At 60.9% G+C, this 15,144-nt stretch overlaps 1 protein-coding gene across 5 annotated transcripts; it reads left to right on the top strand.

Annotated features, from left to right (window-relative positions):
• Positions 1-787: 787 nt before the first annotated feature.
• CRAT (carnitine O-acetyltransferase) lies at positions 788-14,122 on the top strand (the record flags this gene model as incomplete). Of its 5 annotated transcripts, none has more annotated exons than XM_079706893.1 (14): positions 788-814; positions 3,449-3,712; positions 6,243-6,361; positions 7,492-7,545; positions 8,141-8,306; positions 8,660-8,834; positions 9,296-9,474; positions 10,052-10,152; positions 10,556-10,675; positions 10,839-10,961; positions 11,053-11,188; positions 11,768-11,830; positions 12,578-12,730; positions 13,257-14,122. In XM_079706893.1, the coding sequence occupies 14 exons, from the start codon at positions 788-790 to the stop codon at positions 13,470-13,472; spliced, it is 1,896 nt and encodes a 631-aa protein (XP_079563019.1). In that variant the 3' UTR covers positions 13,473-14,122. The 5 variants fall into 5 exon arrangements, with proteins under 5 accessions (XP_079563019.1, XP_079563020.1, XP_079563022.1 ...); XM_079706894.1 differs by having other exon boundaries at positions 12,593-12,730; XM_079706896.1 differs by having other exon boundaries at positions 12,593-12,658.
• Positions 14,123-15,144: the final 1,022 nt, after the last annotated feature.

The raw sequence follows: 15,144 nt of genomic DNA on the forward strand, positions 1-15,144 counted from the left end.
TGAGCACCGGCCGGCTAGAGCCGAAAACCGAGAATTAATGTCACCCCAGCGAGGACGCCCGCCATATTGATGCGGGGCACTCAGGGAGCATGCCCAGCAACGGCCGACTCGCGGCGGCCACGCTCACCCGGAGGCGGTGGCCATGTTGGTGCGGGGCTCCGGAGAGCATGCGCACCAACGGCCGGCTCGCCGCGCGACTCGCCAACCGCCTGCGGGGAGGGCCCTGGGAGCGCGGCAGCCATGCTTTTGCGGGGCAGTCCCCACCTGTCGTCTTGTAGCGCGGCTCTGCCGCTATCCCTAGGACTAGTAGAAGACATTCCCTTGTCAACATGGTTGTGTTTTCCCACTACTCTGAGAGCAGCGCTCAAGGGCACCAACAGGACTGAGAGGGGTGCACACCACTGCCTCCAACAGTTTGGACGGCTTATGGAGGTGGGAGAGGGCGAGCTGGACGGCAGCCTCCGCCTTGCTCCCTTTCCGGGGTTCCACCACCTCGCGGGGTCCCCAACCGCTAACTGCGCCCTGGTCCCGCCCCCGGCCCCGCCCCACGCTCTCGGCTATCTGCCGGGGCCTGTAACTGGCCCGAGGCCGCGCCCCAGGAGTCCGCCTACCCCGGGCCGCCTGCCCGGCCCGGTGGGTGGGCGCGGGGCCGCCTCTACCGGCTGGTGGCCGTGACTCGACGACCTTGGCCCAGAGGCTCTAGCAGGAACCCACCCACGGCGGCGGCGCGGACTTTGCCCAGCGCGGGGGACGGAGCGGACCGTGTGTCCGCGGGCAGGCCGCAGAGATGTTGGCCTTCGCTGCCAGGACCGTGGTGAGTGCGGCCGGGAAGCCGGCCTAGCGGGCCCTGGACCGGGCGGGCGGGCGGGCGGGCCTCAGACCGGGCCAGCAGCGCAGCTACGCCCGAGTGGGAAAACCGGCCGTCAAGGCGCCGCGGCCCGGTGCCTGCAGTCCAGCTTCACCAGCAGCTGCTGGGCCGGGGTCGGCAGGTGGGCTAACTCCGCTTGGCAGAGGGGGAGACTGAGGCTTAAGGTCAGAGGCTAGATCGAAGCCACGCTCTGTGGCGCCGAATTCCAAAGACCCGGCAGACACAGTAAGGACCCTGGCTTCGGGCAGCGCCTCCACCTTAGGCCTGGAGCCAAGGAGCGGAGAGACCAGGAGTGTCTCCTCACCGTATTCTCTGCCTCACACGCCTGTCGCACGCTCGGCCTGAGCCATTTCTTCCCCGGCCAGAGCCACGTCTCCAACCCCATCCAGTTGGTCACCTTCCCCGGGCTTATCAAATGGCCCCTGGGGGATTGTGTGTGGCCAGAGACACTCCAGTGAGGGCATCAAGCTGGGCTGCTCAGAAAGTCCTTAGAATTGGCAGAAGGCAGCAGGTGGCAGCCCCATATCCTCCCTCTCCACCAGTCACTCCCCCAACTTGATTAACAACTGCACACCCCCATGCCTCCATCCCTACCCCCAATCTTCCCCGGGGGGCAGCTTGGAGCAGGTAGTGCTGCTATCCTGACTTGGATTCCTTTCCTCTCTACTCCAAGCATATCTCTGTTTGTATCTCCCTCTGTCTGGGCCAAGAAGGGTATTCAGACACTGCCGGGCCCAGAGGGCTGAGGTACCCATCCATCTGCCCAGAGGCTTTTCCAGATTCTCCAGGACCTCAGAGCTCCATCTCCTCCTTGCCACTGCCACCTGAGCTCTGTTCCCATCCCACAGATGGCCTCTGGGTCATCTTCTAGGATCTGCTAAATGGCCTGATCACTTTACTGCCAGGAAAACTGAGGCAAGGGGAGACTTGGCCAGCATCCCCTGGACTCAAATCTAGTCCAGTCTCAAAGCCAGCATTCTTTGCTTTGGGTTTGTTGGTTTTTTTTTTTAATATTTTATTTATTTATTTATTTATTTGTCTGCACTGGGTCTTAGTTGTGGCACTCGGACTCTTTAGCTGCAGCATGCACGTGGGATCCAGTTCCCAGACCCCGAGGGATCAAAGTTGGGTCCCCTGCATTGGGAACTCAGAGTCTTTTCCACTGCACCACCAGGGAAGTCCCTGATTTATTTTTAATGCCCAAAGATCTCATAACCCCCAGCTGAATGAGCCACAACTCAAGAGAACCAGGCTTTGGTGGAAGGGTGGCCCAGACGGGCCCCAAGAGTCTTGGAGGGAAATGTCCATTTACACTCCCTTCCCAGTGTCTGCTGCTTTGCACCAACCCCAATTTTCAGGACTGTATTCAGGGTTGTGGTTTAACCTCAGCGGCCAAGCAGTTTCTGTCCTCCAGCCAAGTTGTCCCTTATCAAACACACCTATGCAGATTCCGACAGGTGCATTTTTAAAACCTCTTGGCCTGCCTCCTTGGCATTGGGCCCATCCAGGGAAGAAAGGGAAAAGTTTTCCAGGTTTCCTTCTACTCCAGTGCACACTACCAGCCCTCTCACCTGCTTCCCATTCCTCCACTTCTGGAAGCTCAGGAGGCTGGAACAGCTGCTCCTGCGACAGCCATAACCCCAGATGCCACCACAGTAGCCACCGCCACTGCCACCTCTGCCTCCCCCTGAATCTTGGCTCTTGTCTTTTCTTTCCAGCCCGGGCAAGTGGCTGCCTCTTGCTAGGTTCTGCTCACCCACTTGGTAGCACAGTTAGGCTTAGAGGTCCAGCCCAAGGCAGACAGACAGGGCTCAGAACCTCAGTCCTGCCATGGAGGACGGGCAGCAGAAAGAGAAGGTATGAAACGGAGCCTCTGCCGCTTGCCTGCCCACTGCTGCCAGCAGCCTCGGAGCCTCCTGTCTTTCTTTCTGTCCGCCTCCAGAGTCTCCAGACTCTCCCTCTCTGTCAGCTCTCACCCTCCTTGCCAGGCCACTCAGCTCTCTCTTGGCACAGCGCTGCCCCCATGCCACCCCTGTCCCCACCCCACAGACAGGAAAAAGCCCAAGACCTCGCCCTCACCCAGAGGTACTGTCGTCGTCTGGCCCTATCTGATTTTCTCTTCTTTGCTCCCATGTCTCCACCTGGTAAGGATGGGAGAAAAGGAGGTGGGGACCCCCGGGAGGGAGTGGTCACCTCACTGCTGACTGGCTCATCGTCCAGGGTGAGAAAGGTGGGGCCCTGTGCATCCAATAGGTGAGAGGTCCCCCTGAGTTCTGCCACCCCCAGTAGGTGCCGTTCATCCTGAATCGGTTCCTCTGAGTGCTGCCAAGATCAGTGGCTGCTCCCCAACCTCCTCCATCCCTACTTACATCTCCTGGCCCCTAAGAGGTGGAGACACCTACAGCTGGAGAGCTGGGAAACCAGGGCAGGCACCACCCAAGAGGCCATCTCTGACCCCAGGAGCGGGCACATAAGTGCCCAGGACTTCAGTTTTGGGATTGCCAGGGCCTCCCAGAGCCGGTGAGAGAATGAACAGAGAGAGAATGTGAGAGATGTGAGAGAATGTTCTGCTGCCTGCAGGTGAAGCCCCTGGGCTTCCTCAAGCCCTCCTCCTTGATGACGGTTTCCAGTCGCTTTAAGACACACCAGGACTCGCTACCCCGGCTGCCCGTGCCCCCGCTCCAGCAGACCCTGGACCACTATCTCAAGGCGCTGCAGCCCATCGTGAGCGAGGAGGAGTGGGCCCAAACCAAGCAGCTGGTGGAAGAGTTTCAGACCGCGGGGGGCGTAGGGGAGCGCCTGCAGAAGGGGCTGGAGCGCAGGGCCAGGAAGATGGAAAACTGGGTGAGTGAGAAGGCAGGGGCACACCAGTCCCCTTGGCTCGCGTGGAGGGTTAGGGGAACAGGGCACCCCCCACCCAGAGACCCTGGGTCGTTGTGAGCATCCCTCCTGTGGCCTGTTGCTGGCTGCACACCCCAAATTTTCCAATACGGGCTGCTCTGGTGCATCCATTTGCACCACGGAGTTTCTTGAGCACTTACTCTGTGCCTGGCACCAGGCAGGGTGCTGGGTGAGCAAGAAGGGCACCGTCAGCGGCCTGTTGGAGCTGACATTCAAGTAGGGCAGGAAGAGGACACACGCGAGTGGACAAGCTCATCTCAGGCAGTGAAGTTCTATAGAAATAAAAAGCACGATGCGAGAGGGAGAGTGGAAAACAGTGGCATCTTCATTGTGAAGGGGCCGGGAGGGCAGGGAGGAGGCAGTGTTGGGTCTGAGACAGACAGAGGGAACAGCACAGGCAAAGGTGGCAACAGCCAGCGCGTTCGGGGACAGAGGCTGGAGTGGAGTGCAAGGGCAGGGTGGGGCGGGGCCCCCAGGAGAATTCGACACTTGGACTTGAGCTGAGTGGGAGGGGGCTGCAGGGTGATTATACTGACAGTGACTCATCGTCCTGGCTCTGTGTCTCAGTCTGTCACAGAGGCGTGTTCAGCGTGTGCAGATGCCTCGGGCCCTTGCCTGTGCGCATCTTACACCTCAACGTGAAGTTAGAGAGGACTGCCCTGCTGCTGGGAGGGAAGCAGGGTGGGACAGGGAGCCCGGTGGGGAGGCTGGCGGGGAGAGGGTGGGAAGTCATTTGGTCCAGGGTATATTTCGGTGTCATGGCACTTGCTGATGGGGGTGGAGGGTGGACAGTCCTGTCCTAAAGCAACTGTGTGGGGGAAGCGAAGGGGGATGTGTTGAGAGAGGGGTGAATGAGGGAGAAGCGGGTGTGCAGGAGAGGACCAGAGCCAGGTCTGGCCCTACAACGTGAGGGGCGCTGCGAGGGAGCGGGGGGAAGGGTGGGGGCTGCACAGAGGAGGTGGGAGTCATCAGCTGGCGGAGGGCACAGATGAGCCTTGGCAGGTCAGGGCCTTGGACCCTGGAATCAGGGTCTCAGCAAGTCTGAGGCCTGGCAGTTTTCCAACTTTGTTCAGCCCAGAACTACTGCCTCAGACAATCTGCTGGACAAAGGGCTGGGGGCACCACCCCCTCTCCACTCACAGGGCTCTTAAGGGGCTCCACCACTGCCCAGCAGATTCTCACTGAGGGAATGCCCACATCTATAGGGTCTCCCCTTGACTCCCGAGCTCGGGTCAGAGGCTCTGAGGTCCTTGGTGGCGTGAGGGCTCCTGGCTAAAGGGCAGCCCAGCCCGGCTGTCCTCAAGGGGAGGGAGTTCCTGTCTGCCCCTCCCTGATCTACAGATGAGGAAACTGAGGCCCAGAGAGATAGATCGAAATCCCAGAGGCACACAGCAGCTCTCCAGGAGGCTCCGAGTTAGACAGGAGGGTCTGGCTGATCAGGGGCCGTGTCTCCAGGTCACAAATCAGCAGACAGCAGTCGCCCACTGGCCTGCTGTGCCACCCGGGCACGTTGCCCTCCTTCACCCCTTGCCAGGGGCCCAAGGCCAGCAGTTTCCCAAGGGGAGTCTGTGTGGTGAAGAGGCACGTCCCAGTGCTATTTAAGATGGGATGCAGAAGCACAGTGGGGCCTGGGTCTCCAGGGATTGAGGGACCTGCCACAAAGAGGCACATTGGGCCTGTGCTTGGGGGAGTGTGTAGTGGGGGCGATGTTGCCATCAGCACCTAAGGTACAAGGGTGACAGTCACCTGGTTGTCCCAAGACAGGAGCCTTTAGCAGCATGTCCATGGCTAGTCCCCAGAGATACCCTGCCCTGGGCAGAGGACGGCCAGCCCAGTAGAGACGCAGTATGTGTCACCTACATCTTGGCACTAGTGCAATGATTTGTCTTTACAGTCAGCTCCCCAGATTACCCTGACCTTGAGATCCAAGTGGGTGTCCATTCCCTAGTATGACAGCAACAAAACTGAGGCCACAGGGGACCAGGATTCCTGAGGGCTCCTCCAAACCCCGGGCTCCTGCCTACCTGGACAGTGCCTACCTGAGATGGGCAAAAACTCATTCATCAGACTTTCTTTTTAGATAGCTTTCTCTGTTTTCCTTTCTGTCTATCAGACAGACGTTTTTATTTCTACAAGTATTAAAATCATTGATCTGAAACGGGGAAGATAAGGAAAAATGGTTGATATTTCTGCCTCTGTTCTTCCCCCCACCCCAGGTTTCCTGCCAGTCTTTTTTTTCTTGGCAGTGTTGCCTGATTTCCCTCGCTAATGCTGATTCGCTCCATCTAAAGGGAAGATGATGGGATGCTGCTGGGTTTAAGGGATGGGTGGGGTCTGGATCTGAGCATTCACTTTGAGAATCTGTGCTCCCTAGAGGGGCAGAGGGTGCCCAGCCAGGTCCACTGGCCCTGGTGGGGAAGGGGCAACCTGGTCCCCTCCCACTCCTCCTCACAGGCTCTGGTCCTTCCCCCAGCTGTCCGACTGGTGGCTTAAAACAGCCTATCTCCAGTACCGCCAGCCCCTAGTCATCTATTCCAGCCCTGGCTTGGTGCTGCCCAGGCAAGACTTTGTGGATCGGCAGGGCCAGCTCAGGTGAGTGGCCAAGGTGCGCGTGGGGCTCTGGGCCTTCTGCTGGGAGATCGGAAGGGCCCCAGCCCTGTTCGTTGTCTTTCATCCCCACAAACAGCCTTAGGAAGTAGGGAGCATCATCCCTGTTTTACAGGTACGGAAACTGAGGATCAGAGCAGTGAAGGCACCTGCCCAAGATCACCTTTCAGGATTGGCTGACCCAGACAGGAAGCAGGATCTTCCTGGCTCCAAAGCTTCATAACTGTTAACCACCCAACTGCAGACTAGGTCCCCTCCCTCCCCCTAAACCTGAGGCTGCCCCTCACCCCAGTCCTGGCACTTCACCACTCCTTCCTGCTCTCCTCAGCGGGCCACAGGGGTGACCTTTGTACACAGTCCCCTTTCCACGTTTGGCCGTGTCACTTTGCCTTGGCCCCTGCTCCAGTCCTACCAGGGGTAAAAATACCAGTGACGAGGCTCTCCTGCCCAAGGACTAGACACTCACGGCTATCACTGCTTCTCTTAAAGGGATCAGGGCACCCCAGGAAGGGCCAGGGGTTCAGGCCCAGGAACTCCAGCCAGCGGGCCCCATGCTGGGGGCCAGGAGCACCCCCAGGCTTCGGGCATGGTTGATACGGCCTGGACAGTCCAGGGATGAAGGGCAGGTTGAGCAAGGTGGCCTGGGGGACACAGAGGCCCAGAAACAGGAAGGGAGCTAGGAGAGGGGAGCACCTCATGCCACTGCCCCCCCACACACCCTCCCCCACCCCCACAGTCCTAGGTCCCTCCATAACTGATGCTTCGGAGCCGGGTGACGGCCTTCCAGACTCCAGGCTGTGGATCAGGGCCTCAGGCCCTCTGCGGGTGGAGTCACAGGGCACTGACTCATAGCCCAGCCATAATCATGCTGCTGTTCCTGCCAGGCGCTTGCCCAGCGCATCTCCCTAATCCCTTTTCCTAGAGATGACGCGGGCTGGGACTGGAACGCAGGTTCTGCACTTGAACTCCTTCAGGCTCTCTCTAAGCAGGAGAGAGCAGGAAGGCAGTAGGTCGCTTCCCTGGACTAGGCTGCTCCCATCACCCTGGTGTCTCTGACCCAGGGACCTCCTTCTGGGTGTCCACACAGCCTTCTGATCGCTAACTGGTCCCTCCAGGTTCGCTGCCAAATTAATCGAGGGCGTGTTGGATTTCAAGGCCAGGATTGACAAGTGAGAGGCCCCGCCCCCGCCCTGTCTCCTCCCACCTTGATTGCCTACTTGCCACAGCCCCTCCAGCCGGGCCCGCCCTACCCTAAGCCGGAGCCCCCGCCCCGCCCCCCGCCCCCCTACCGGGGTGCTGAGCAGGCCCAGAGCTCAGTCGCTTTCACTTCCTGTTGACCCAGCCTCTTTGGGGGCTGGGGACACAGAGCATGGGGATTCCTCTGCTTCAGCTGCCGGGACCTCCTCCTGGTGATCCTATTCCAAGAGACCCCTGGAATTGGCGTCCCAGCCAACGAGGACCCCGCCCCGCCCCACCCCCGGAGTTGACTTGCCGCTTCATCTTCCCTGTGGCAAACTGAAGCCCAGAGAGGAGAAGGGAGTTTCCAGGGTGACTCACGAGCAGGGTGGCTTTCAGGCCTCCTGACCCAGTCGGGTTCCAACAGGCCCCCCTGTCCCCAACCTCACGCTGAGGGGGCGGGGGGACACAAAGAGCCCCAGCACTGCTCGTGTGCGCCCCACGGCCTGGGGGCCTGACCAAGCCCGCAGCCATACCCAGCAGCTCCCTGTGGGTCCCGCCTTCCTCCCTGACCCTCCGCCCCTGCAGCGAGACCCTGCCCGTGGAGTACCTGGGGGGAAAGCCGCTGTGCATGAACCAGTACTATCAGATCCTGTCCTCCTGCCGCGTGCCGGGCCCCAAGCAGGATTCGGTCACCAGCTTCAGCAAGACCAAGAAGCCACCCATGCACGTCACCGTGGTGCACAACTACCAAGTGGGTGGGCCCCCACAGCCTTAGCCCCCGCGCGGTTGCCAGGAGGAGAGGGGCAGGGCCGAGAGCTTCCCCAACACACCTGCCCATGTGCCCCTGGAACAGGCGGGCCCCGGGCCTCTCTCTGCCCTGGGTGTCCAGCCAGGCCCCGGCCTGGGGGAGGCCAGGAAGGGCTATGGGCCTGGCCAGCCTGGGGAGAGCAGTGCAGGGACCTCCTGCCATCTCCTCACCCTCGGCCTGACGCCGTCCTCTCAGCTGGGCTGCCAAGGCCAGTAGGAGGCTATGCTGGGAGGTGACTGCTGCCCATGTGAGGCTCCCACGAACCCCCTTCTCTCCACCTGCCTGTGCCCGGACAGTTTTTTGAGTTGGATGTGTACCACAGCGATGGGACGCCCCTGACCTCGGATCAGATCTTCATGCAGCTGGAGAAGATCTGGAACTCATCACTGCAAACCAACAAAGAGCCCGTGGGCATCCTCACCTCCAACCACCGTAACTCCTGGGCCAAGGCATACAGCACCCTCATCAAAGGTACCCCTGGGGGTGGAGAGGGGAGGCCCACACTGGGCCCTGGGCAGCCACGTGTCTCACTGAATCCTCTCAACTCGGAGCGGGTGCTGTTGGCCCCGTTCCACAGAAGAGGAAACTGCAGTGCGGTTGGGTCCAGTTAGTTTATTCTTTCTATTAAGTAGCAAGTTGCAGTGAGAATGCAAGTCCTCTGGCCGAGGAGCCCACCTCCACCTTCCCTCCAAATCCCGTGTTGGTCAGGGGCATTGTCCCCAGAGTCAGCCCCCGCGTCGGATCCCCGACTGCCTCACCGGCTCTCTCCGTGACCTGGGCTTCTGTTTCCTCCCTTCTGAAGTGGGTCAGGTGTTAGCCCTGCCTCACGGGGTGCCGTGGGGCTGCAGGCCCCTGCCAATTGAAGCTCCGGAGGCCTCCCCAGGCCTGGCCCCCATGCCACCACACACACACGTGCACACACATCTCCACAGACAAGGTGAACCGGGAGTCAGTGCACTCCATCCAGAAGAGCATCTTCACCGTGTGCCTGGACGCACCCATGCCTTGGGTCTCAGAAGGCATGTACCGCAGCCAGGTGGCTGGCCAGATGCTGCACGGGGGTGGCAGCAAGCTCAACAGCGGCAACCGCTGGTTCGACAAAACGCTGCAGGTGAGGACCTGGCAGGGCCAGGACTCCCGCCCAGGCATGCACCCAGGCTTGGCCCACTGCTACCCTGGGACTTCCTGCCCCTCCCCTGGTGCCCAGAGTCCCTGGCTTCCCAGCTTGTAAAGCAAGGGGGAAGCCAGCAGGTGGACGCGGCTATAATTAGCAGCAGTCAGCCTGTCATTACTGGGCCTGGCCCGGTAACCCGCGTCACTCCTCCAACATATCCATCAGCAGATCAGAGAGAGCCTGGGATGTGGGGCCAGGCAGAGTGGCACAACCTTGGTCACGACTTTGCCTCTGTACCTGTAAAATGGGGTGGTAGGACTCGCAAGGGTCGTTGCAAGGACTCAGAAAGGTCTATTTAGCACGGGATGTGCTTAGCGTGACCCGGGACAGGTGTTCCAAGGAGGCCCCCAGTGAGCGTTAGCTGTTAGGAATAACAGGAATAACAGTAACAGTAATAACAGTAATAAGTCAGCGGAACCCCTTGAGATGGTTTAGGGACTCCCTACCCATGGGACCCAACCGGAGAGTGGCTCCAGGGACCTGGGGTTGTCGGGGTCCCCATTCTCCTCTGCAGTTCATCGTGGCAGAAGACGGCTCCTGTGGGCTCGTTTACGAGCACGCGGCAGCAGAGGGACCCCCCATCGTCACCCTCGTGGACCACGTCATCGAGTTCACGTGAGTGTGGTTGGTCCCCCACCCTCCAGCCAGTTCTCCAACCCCTGATGGCAGGTGACACAGAGGCGACAGAGTAGCCTTCAAAGGAGCAATGGCACTCTCCCTTATACCTGGGAATCTGTTTCTTCAGAGGAAGCCAGAAGAGGGCATGGGTTTTAGAGTCGATCAAACCTGGGTTTGAATTCTGGCTCTGTCATTTCTCAGCCTTGTGACCTTGGACAAGTCCCTTCCCTCCTCCGTTTCGCCATTTAAAAGCTGAAATGAAGGCAGGTTTCAGAAGAACAAACCCAAGAGTCTCCCTGGGCTGGTCCCCGCCAGCTTCGGGGACCCATCCTAATCCCGGGGATGGGCCCAGGCTCCCGAGACACCCGGCAGGAGGCTGAGACCCCCACGTCCCATGCAGGAAGAAGCCTGAGCTCGTGCGGTCTCCCATGGTGCCCCTGCCCATGCCCAAGAAGCTGCGGTTCAACATCACCCCCGAGATCAAGAACGACATTGAGAAGGCCAAGCAGAATCTCGGCATGTGAGTGCTGGGTGCCAGGCGGGCGGGGCCGGGCCCCTCTAGCCAGAACAAGAGTCAGCTGTGTCATCGTGCCTGGCTGGTTCTGAGACTGCCCTCGGCCCCGCCCTGGGGTTGGCAGAGGCTGCCAGGTGTCTGCTCCTCACCCACCTCCCCCGACCCCCAGCATGATCCAGGACCTGGACATCACGATGCTGGTGTTCCACCACTTTGGAAAGGACTTCCCCAAGTCTGAGAAGCTGAGCCCAGACTCCTTCATCCAGATGGCACTACAGCTGGCCTACTACAGGTGCGCCCGGCCCCCCACGAAGGAGGGATGAAGCCTGGGGGCAGAGGCGGGGGGACCTGCCAGGAGTGTGCTCAGCCCACGTCCCACCCAGGATCTACGGGCAGGCGTGCGCCACCTATGAAAGCGCCTCTCTGCGCATGTTTCACCTGGGCCGTACCGACACCATCCGCTCGGCCTCCGTGGACTCACTGACCTTCGTCAAGGCCATGGATAACCCTAATGTGACGGTGAGAGGTCCGGGGCGAGGGTGGGAGAGCTGGGTTTGAGCCTGCTCCCTTCCTGCTCGTTCTGTCAACACGCAGTGAGCACCTGTCGTATTCCAGTCCTAGGGTGGGTACTGGGCATCCAGGGGAAGATGGAGCCATGAATTTATCAGCGTGGAGCTTTCTCTCAGCCAAAGAGAAAAGGGAACTGCAGTGGACCCTTGAACAACATAGGGGATAGGGGCACCCCACGGTCAGAAATCCACATGTAACTCTGTAGTCAGCTCTCTGTATCCATGGTTCTGCATCTGCAAGTTCAACCCACCACAGGTCGTGTCATACTGTCGAATTTATTGAAAAAAATCCACGTGTAAGTGGACCGGCACAGTTCAAACCCGAGTTGTTCAAGGGTCAGTCCTCAGCAGTGAGCACTTGCCCTGTGTCAGGCCTTGGCTGGGGACTGGCCAGAGAGATGGCAGCTCCAGTTTCTGGTCTCAGGGAGCTCAGAATCTAGAGTGGGGAGTGGGCCACTGAGGAGGGTGGCAAGAACAGGAAGCTTCAGCACCACCCCCCCACCCCGCCCCGTCCCCTCGCCCTGCCTAGGAGCACCAGAAGGTGGAGCTGCTGCGGAAGGCCGTGCGGGCCCACCGAGCCTACACCGAGCAGGTGAGCCGGTCCCCCGCCCCGTCCCTGCTCGCTTGACCTGGGCATTTCCCACTGGCCTGTCCACCTGCCTGCCATCCCTGCAGCAAATGTCTGCTCCCCTTAGCATCAGACACCCCTCCCCTAAGGCCTGGGGCGTTGGAGCAAAGCTGAACATCCCCATTTTACAGTAGGAGAAACCAAGGCGAGGCCCAGTGACTGCCCGGGTTGGCCTCTGGATCTTGCGTCATCAGGGCTCCCCCCTGATGCCCCTGGAGCCCAGGATGCTGAGGGTGTGCACGGGCTGGCAAACAGCAGGGTTCCTGCCGTCTTGACAGCTTGGGCTGCAGTCAGGGGGTGGAGGTCTGGTTCCCATCCTGGCCCTGAGCGCCTGTACATGCCAGGCTTTGCCCATGTCACATGCAGAGGTCTATTTAGATCTCACTGCCGCCCCGCAAAGGGAGTTTAGTGACTGTTCCTATTTCACAGATGAAGACACTGAGGCTCCAACATATAAGTGACCTACCAAGGTCCCTGCCAGGATGAGTCCAGGCCATCCAGCTGCAATCCTGTGCTCTTAGGCTGCACTTTCCTGCCTCCCTGGGTGGGTCCCTGGGCCTCAGTTTCCCCATCTGTGAAGTGAGGGCTCTTCTGCTTGGCTGCTCTGGTCTCACGGGTCTGAGGGGCCAGTGAATGGAAGAGGCATTGCCGCCACGGGCTCCTGAGGAGAGCAGCGGTGCCTCGTGGGCCTGAAGCCCCCGTTCCTGACAGCTCCCCTTCCTGCAGGCCATCCGTGGGGAGGCCTTCGACCGGCACCTCCTGGGCCTGAAGCTGCAGGCCATCGAAGACCTGGTGAGCATGCCCGACATCTTCATGGACACCTCCTACGCCATCGCCATGCACTTCAACCTGTCCACCAGCCAGGTGGGTCACTGCCCTAGGTGCCCTGGGGTGGCAGGGAACAGAAGCCACTAGAAACTGGAGCCGGACAAAGGCTGCACTGAGCGGAGCCGAGGTCCAGAACACGGTCACTTGGTGGTGATGTGACCCACACAGGCGCACTCCCGAAGCAGCTGAGTTCTGGAGGAGGAGCTGGGGTCGGGGCTTCGCTGCAGCTCGGGCGGATCCGCCCCCACCCGCTTTCATTCATTCACTGGTCAGATGTGAAGGAACGTTCGATCCATGCCAGCCTGTGCTGGGCACTGGGATAGAGCAGGGACAGACCACGGTCCCTGCCCCCAGGGGCTCACAGTCCCCCTCAGGAACGTCAGGGAAGTCTCTGTAGGGAGGTGACACCAGAACTGCACCCCAAAGGATGAGAGGGAGTAAGCTGTCGGCTGGAGACGACGAGAGGGCGTCTCGGGCAGAGCACGGTGGGAGCCGACGTGGAAAGGCAGGCTGGTGCCACCATGGGGCTGGGATGAGAGCCTTGGTCCTGTGCCATTCTCAGGTCCCTGCCAAGACAGACTGTGTCATGTTCTTTGGGCCCGTGGTCCCAGATGGCTACGGTGTCTGCTATAACCCCATGGAGGCGCACATCAACTTCTCCGTGTCGGCCTACAACAGCTGCGCAGAGACCAACGCGGCCCGCCTGGCACACTACCTGGAGAAGGCACTCCTGGACATGCGCGCTCTGCTGCAGAGCCACCCCCAGGCCAAGCTCTGAGCCCCGCTGCTCAGGCCTGCCGGTGCCACGGCCGAGCCGCCTCGGGCTGGCCCACCACCGGGCCCTGCTCCTTCGCTCCCTCTCCCCCTGGGCCCCTGCAGATCCGACCGAGTCTGGGACGGCATCCCCCAGCGGGGCCCGCGGGGCCGAGCTGAGTACCTCCCGTGGGTCCTCGCCAGCACCCGGGCTGAGTCCAGAAGCTGAGCAGGAGGTTGGGCCCGGCGCCCAGCATCTCACCCACCGCGGCCTCCTCCTGAGAGGGGAACCAGCCGAGCTCATCCCTCGTCAGGGTGGGGACTGGGAAGTCCCTTTCTTACTAGCTCAGCTCTACCCAGTTCTTGCCGTGTGCGCGGCCAGGCTTGGGTCTGTACCCTGATCCTTAAGCTCCCAAGGACCTAGAGACAGGGTTACCTGGAGCTGGGGGCCTCCAGGCCTCCCCAGGGCTGAGGGGCCAGGGCACGAGGTGTGCTGGTGGAGGGGAAGCCCATGCTGTGTCACAGCACCGTCCCCCGTGGCTCCGTGCTCTTCTGGGTGATGTGGCTCACAGGCCCCAGCTCGCTTGCTTCCACATAGCTTGATTCCTGAACCATGTCCTGGTTGTATAATAGTATCACGCGAGGCAGTTAATAAAGGGGAAATTTGTTGGGAAAGAGTTGTTTCAGCCGAGGAGGCAGGCAGGGTGCGGCAGATGCCTGGCTTTGCCTTCCTGCAGCTTCCCCCGCATCTGGCAGCTGGTGTCCAAGCAGCCAGTGGGCCCAAGGGTAGGGCTCCCAGAGGAGCGGAGCTCTCAGGCTTGGGTCAGGAAGCCAAGGGCCAGCTCGGACCTCAGGGCTCTGGGCCAGGACGGACGGCACCAGACCCAGGCCTGCGTTCTTCACAGATACCTCCCACCTACCCGTGACTTGGGCCTCTCCAGTGCCATGGGCTGTGCGCAGGGACAGCCCTCCCAGGGGACTGTGGGGCCCTATACCCCCGGGTCTGGTTGTCTGGGCAGTGTGGCTGACACCCAGGGCCCAAGGACTCATCTGCTGCCTTGCACTGAGCCCAGCAGGAGTGGTGGCTGGGCAGCCGTGCTGACTTCAGCCCTAGCCACTGCCTGGGACCACCAGGCACCAGATCGTGTGGCCAGCCAGTCCGAACATTGTATCTGTCCCCAACCCCATGCACCTGGTACGGGCAGGGTGTCCTGCCAAAGTCAGCTGGGCTGCCTGTGGAGAGTGGAGGGACTCTGGCCCTGAGGAAGACACATGTGAAGCCCCAAAGGGAGATGCCAAGGGTGGGAAAGGCTACCCAGCCTGTGGGTGCGGTGCTTCATGGCCTGGCTGACCTGCGGTGGTCACTGCGGGAGGCGGGTCCTGAGGTGGTCTCCGTTCTGCAGATGACGGAACAGCCTCGGGGAGCGCGTGCCACGCCGTGGGGCGAAGCCTCGGGGAGCAAGGAGTGGAGCCCAGCCCGTGGGGGAGTGGGTGTTACCCGAGACCTGGCTGCTCCTTGGGACCCCGGCAAGGCCGGCAGGTGGCGTATTGCCAGGGCAGGGGTGCACAAGTGTCCCTTCAGGGACCTCGAGCAGGAGGACCTGAAGAGGATCCCACCTCAACGGCACAGAGGCCTTGCTCTGCAGCTGGGGCACGGGGCTGGCCGCTGGTGTCCTCAGGCTGGGTCTCAGAAAGCA

Source organism: Hyperoodon ampullatus (assembly GCF_949752795.1).
Source record: "Hyperoodon ampullatus genome assembly, chromosome: 6".
Classification (NCBI taxonomy): domain Eukaryota; kingdom Metazoa; phylum Chordata; class Mammalia; order Artiodactyla; family Ziphiidae; genus Hyperoodon; species Hyperoodon ampullatus.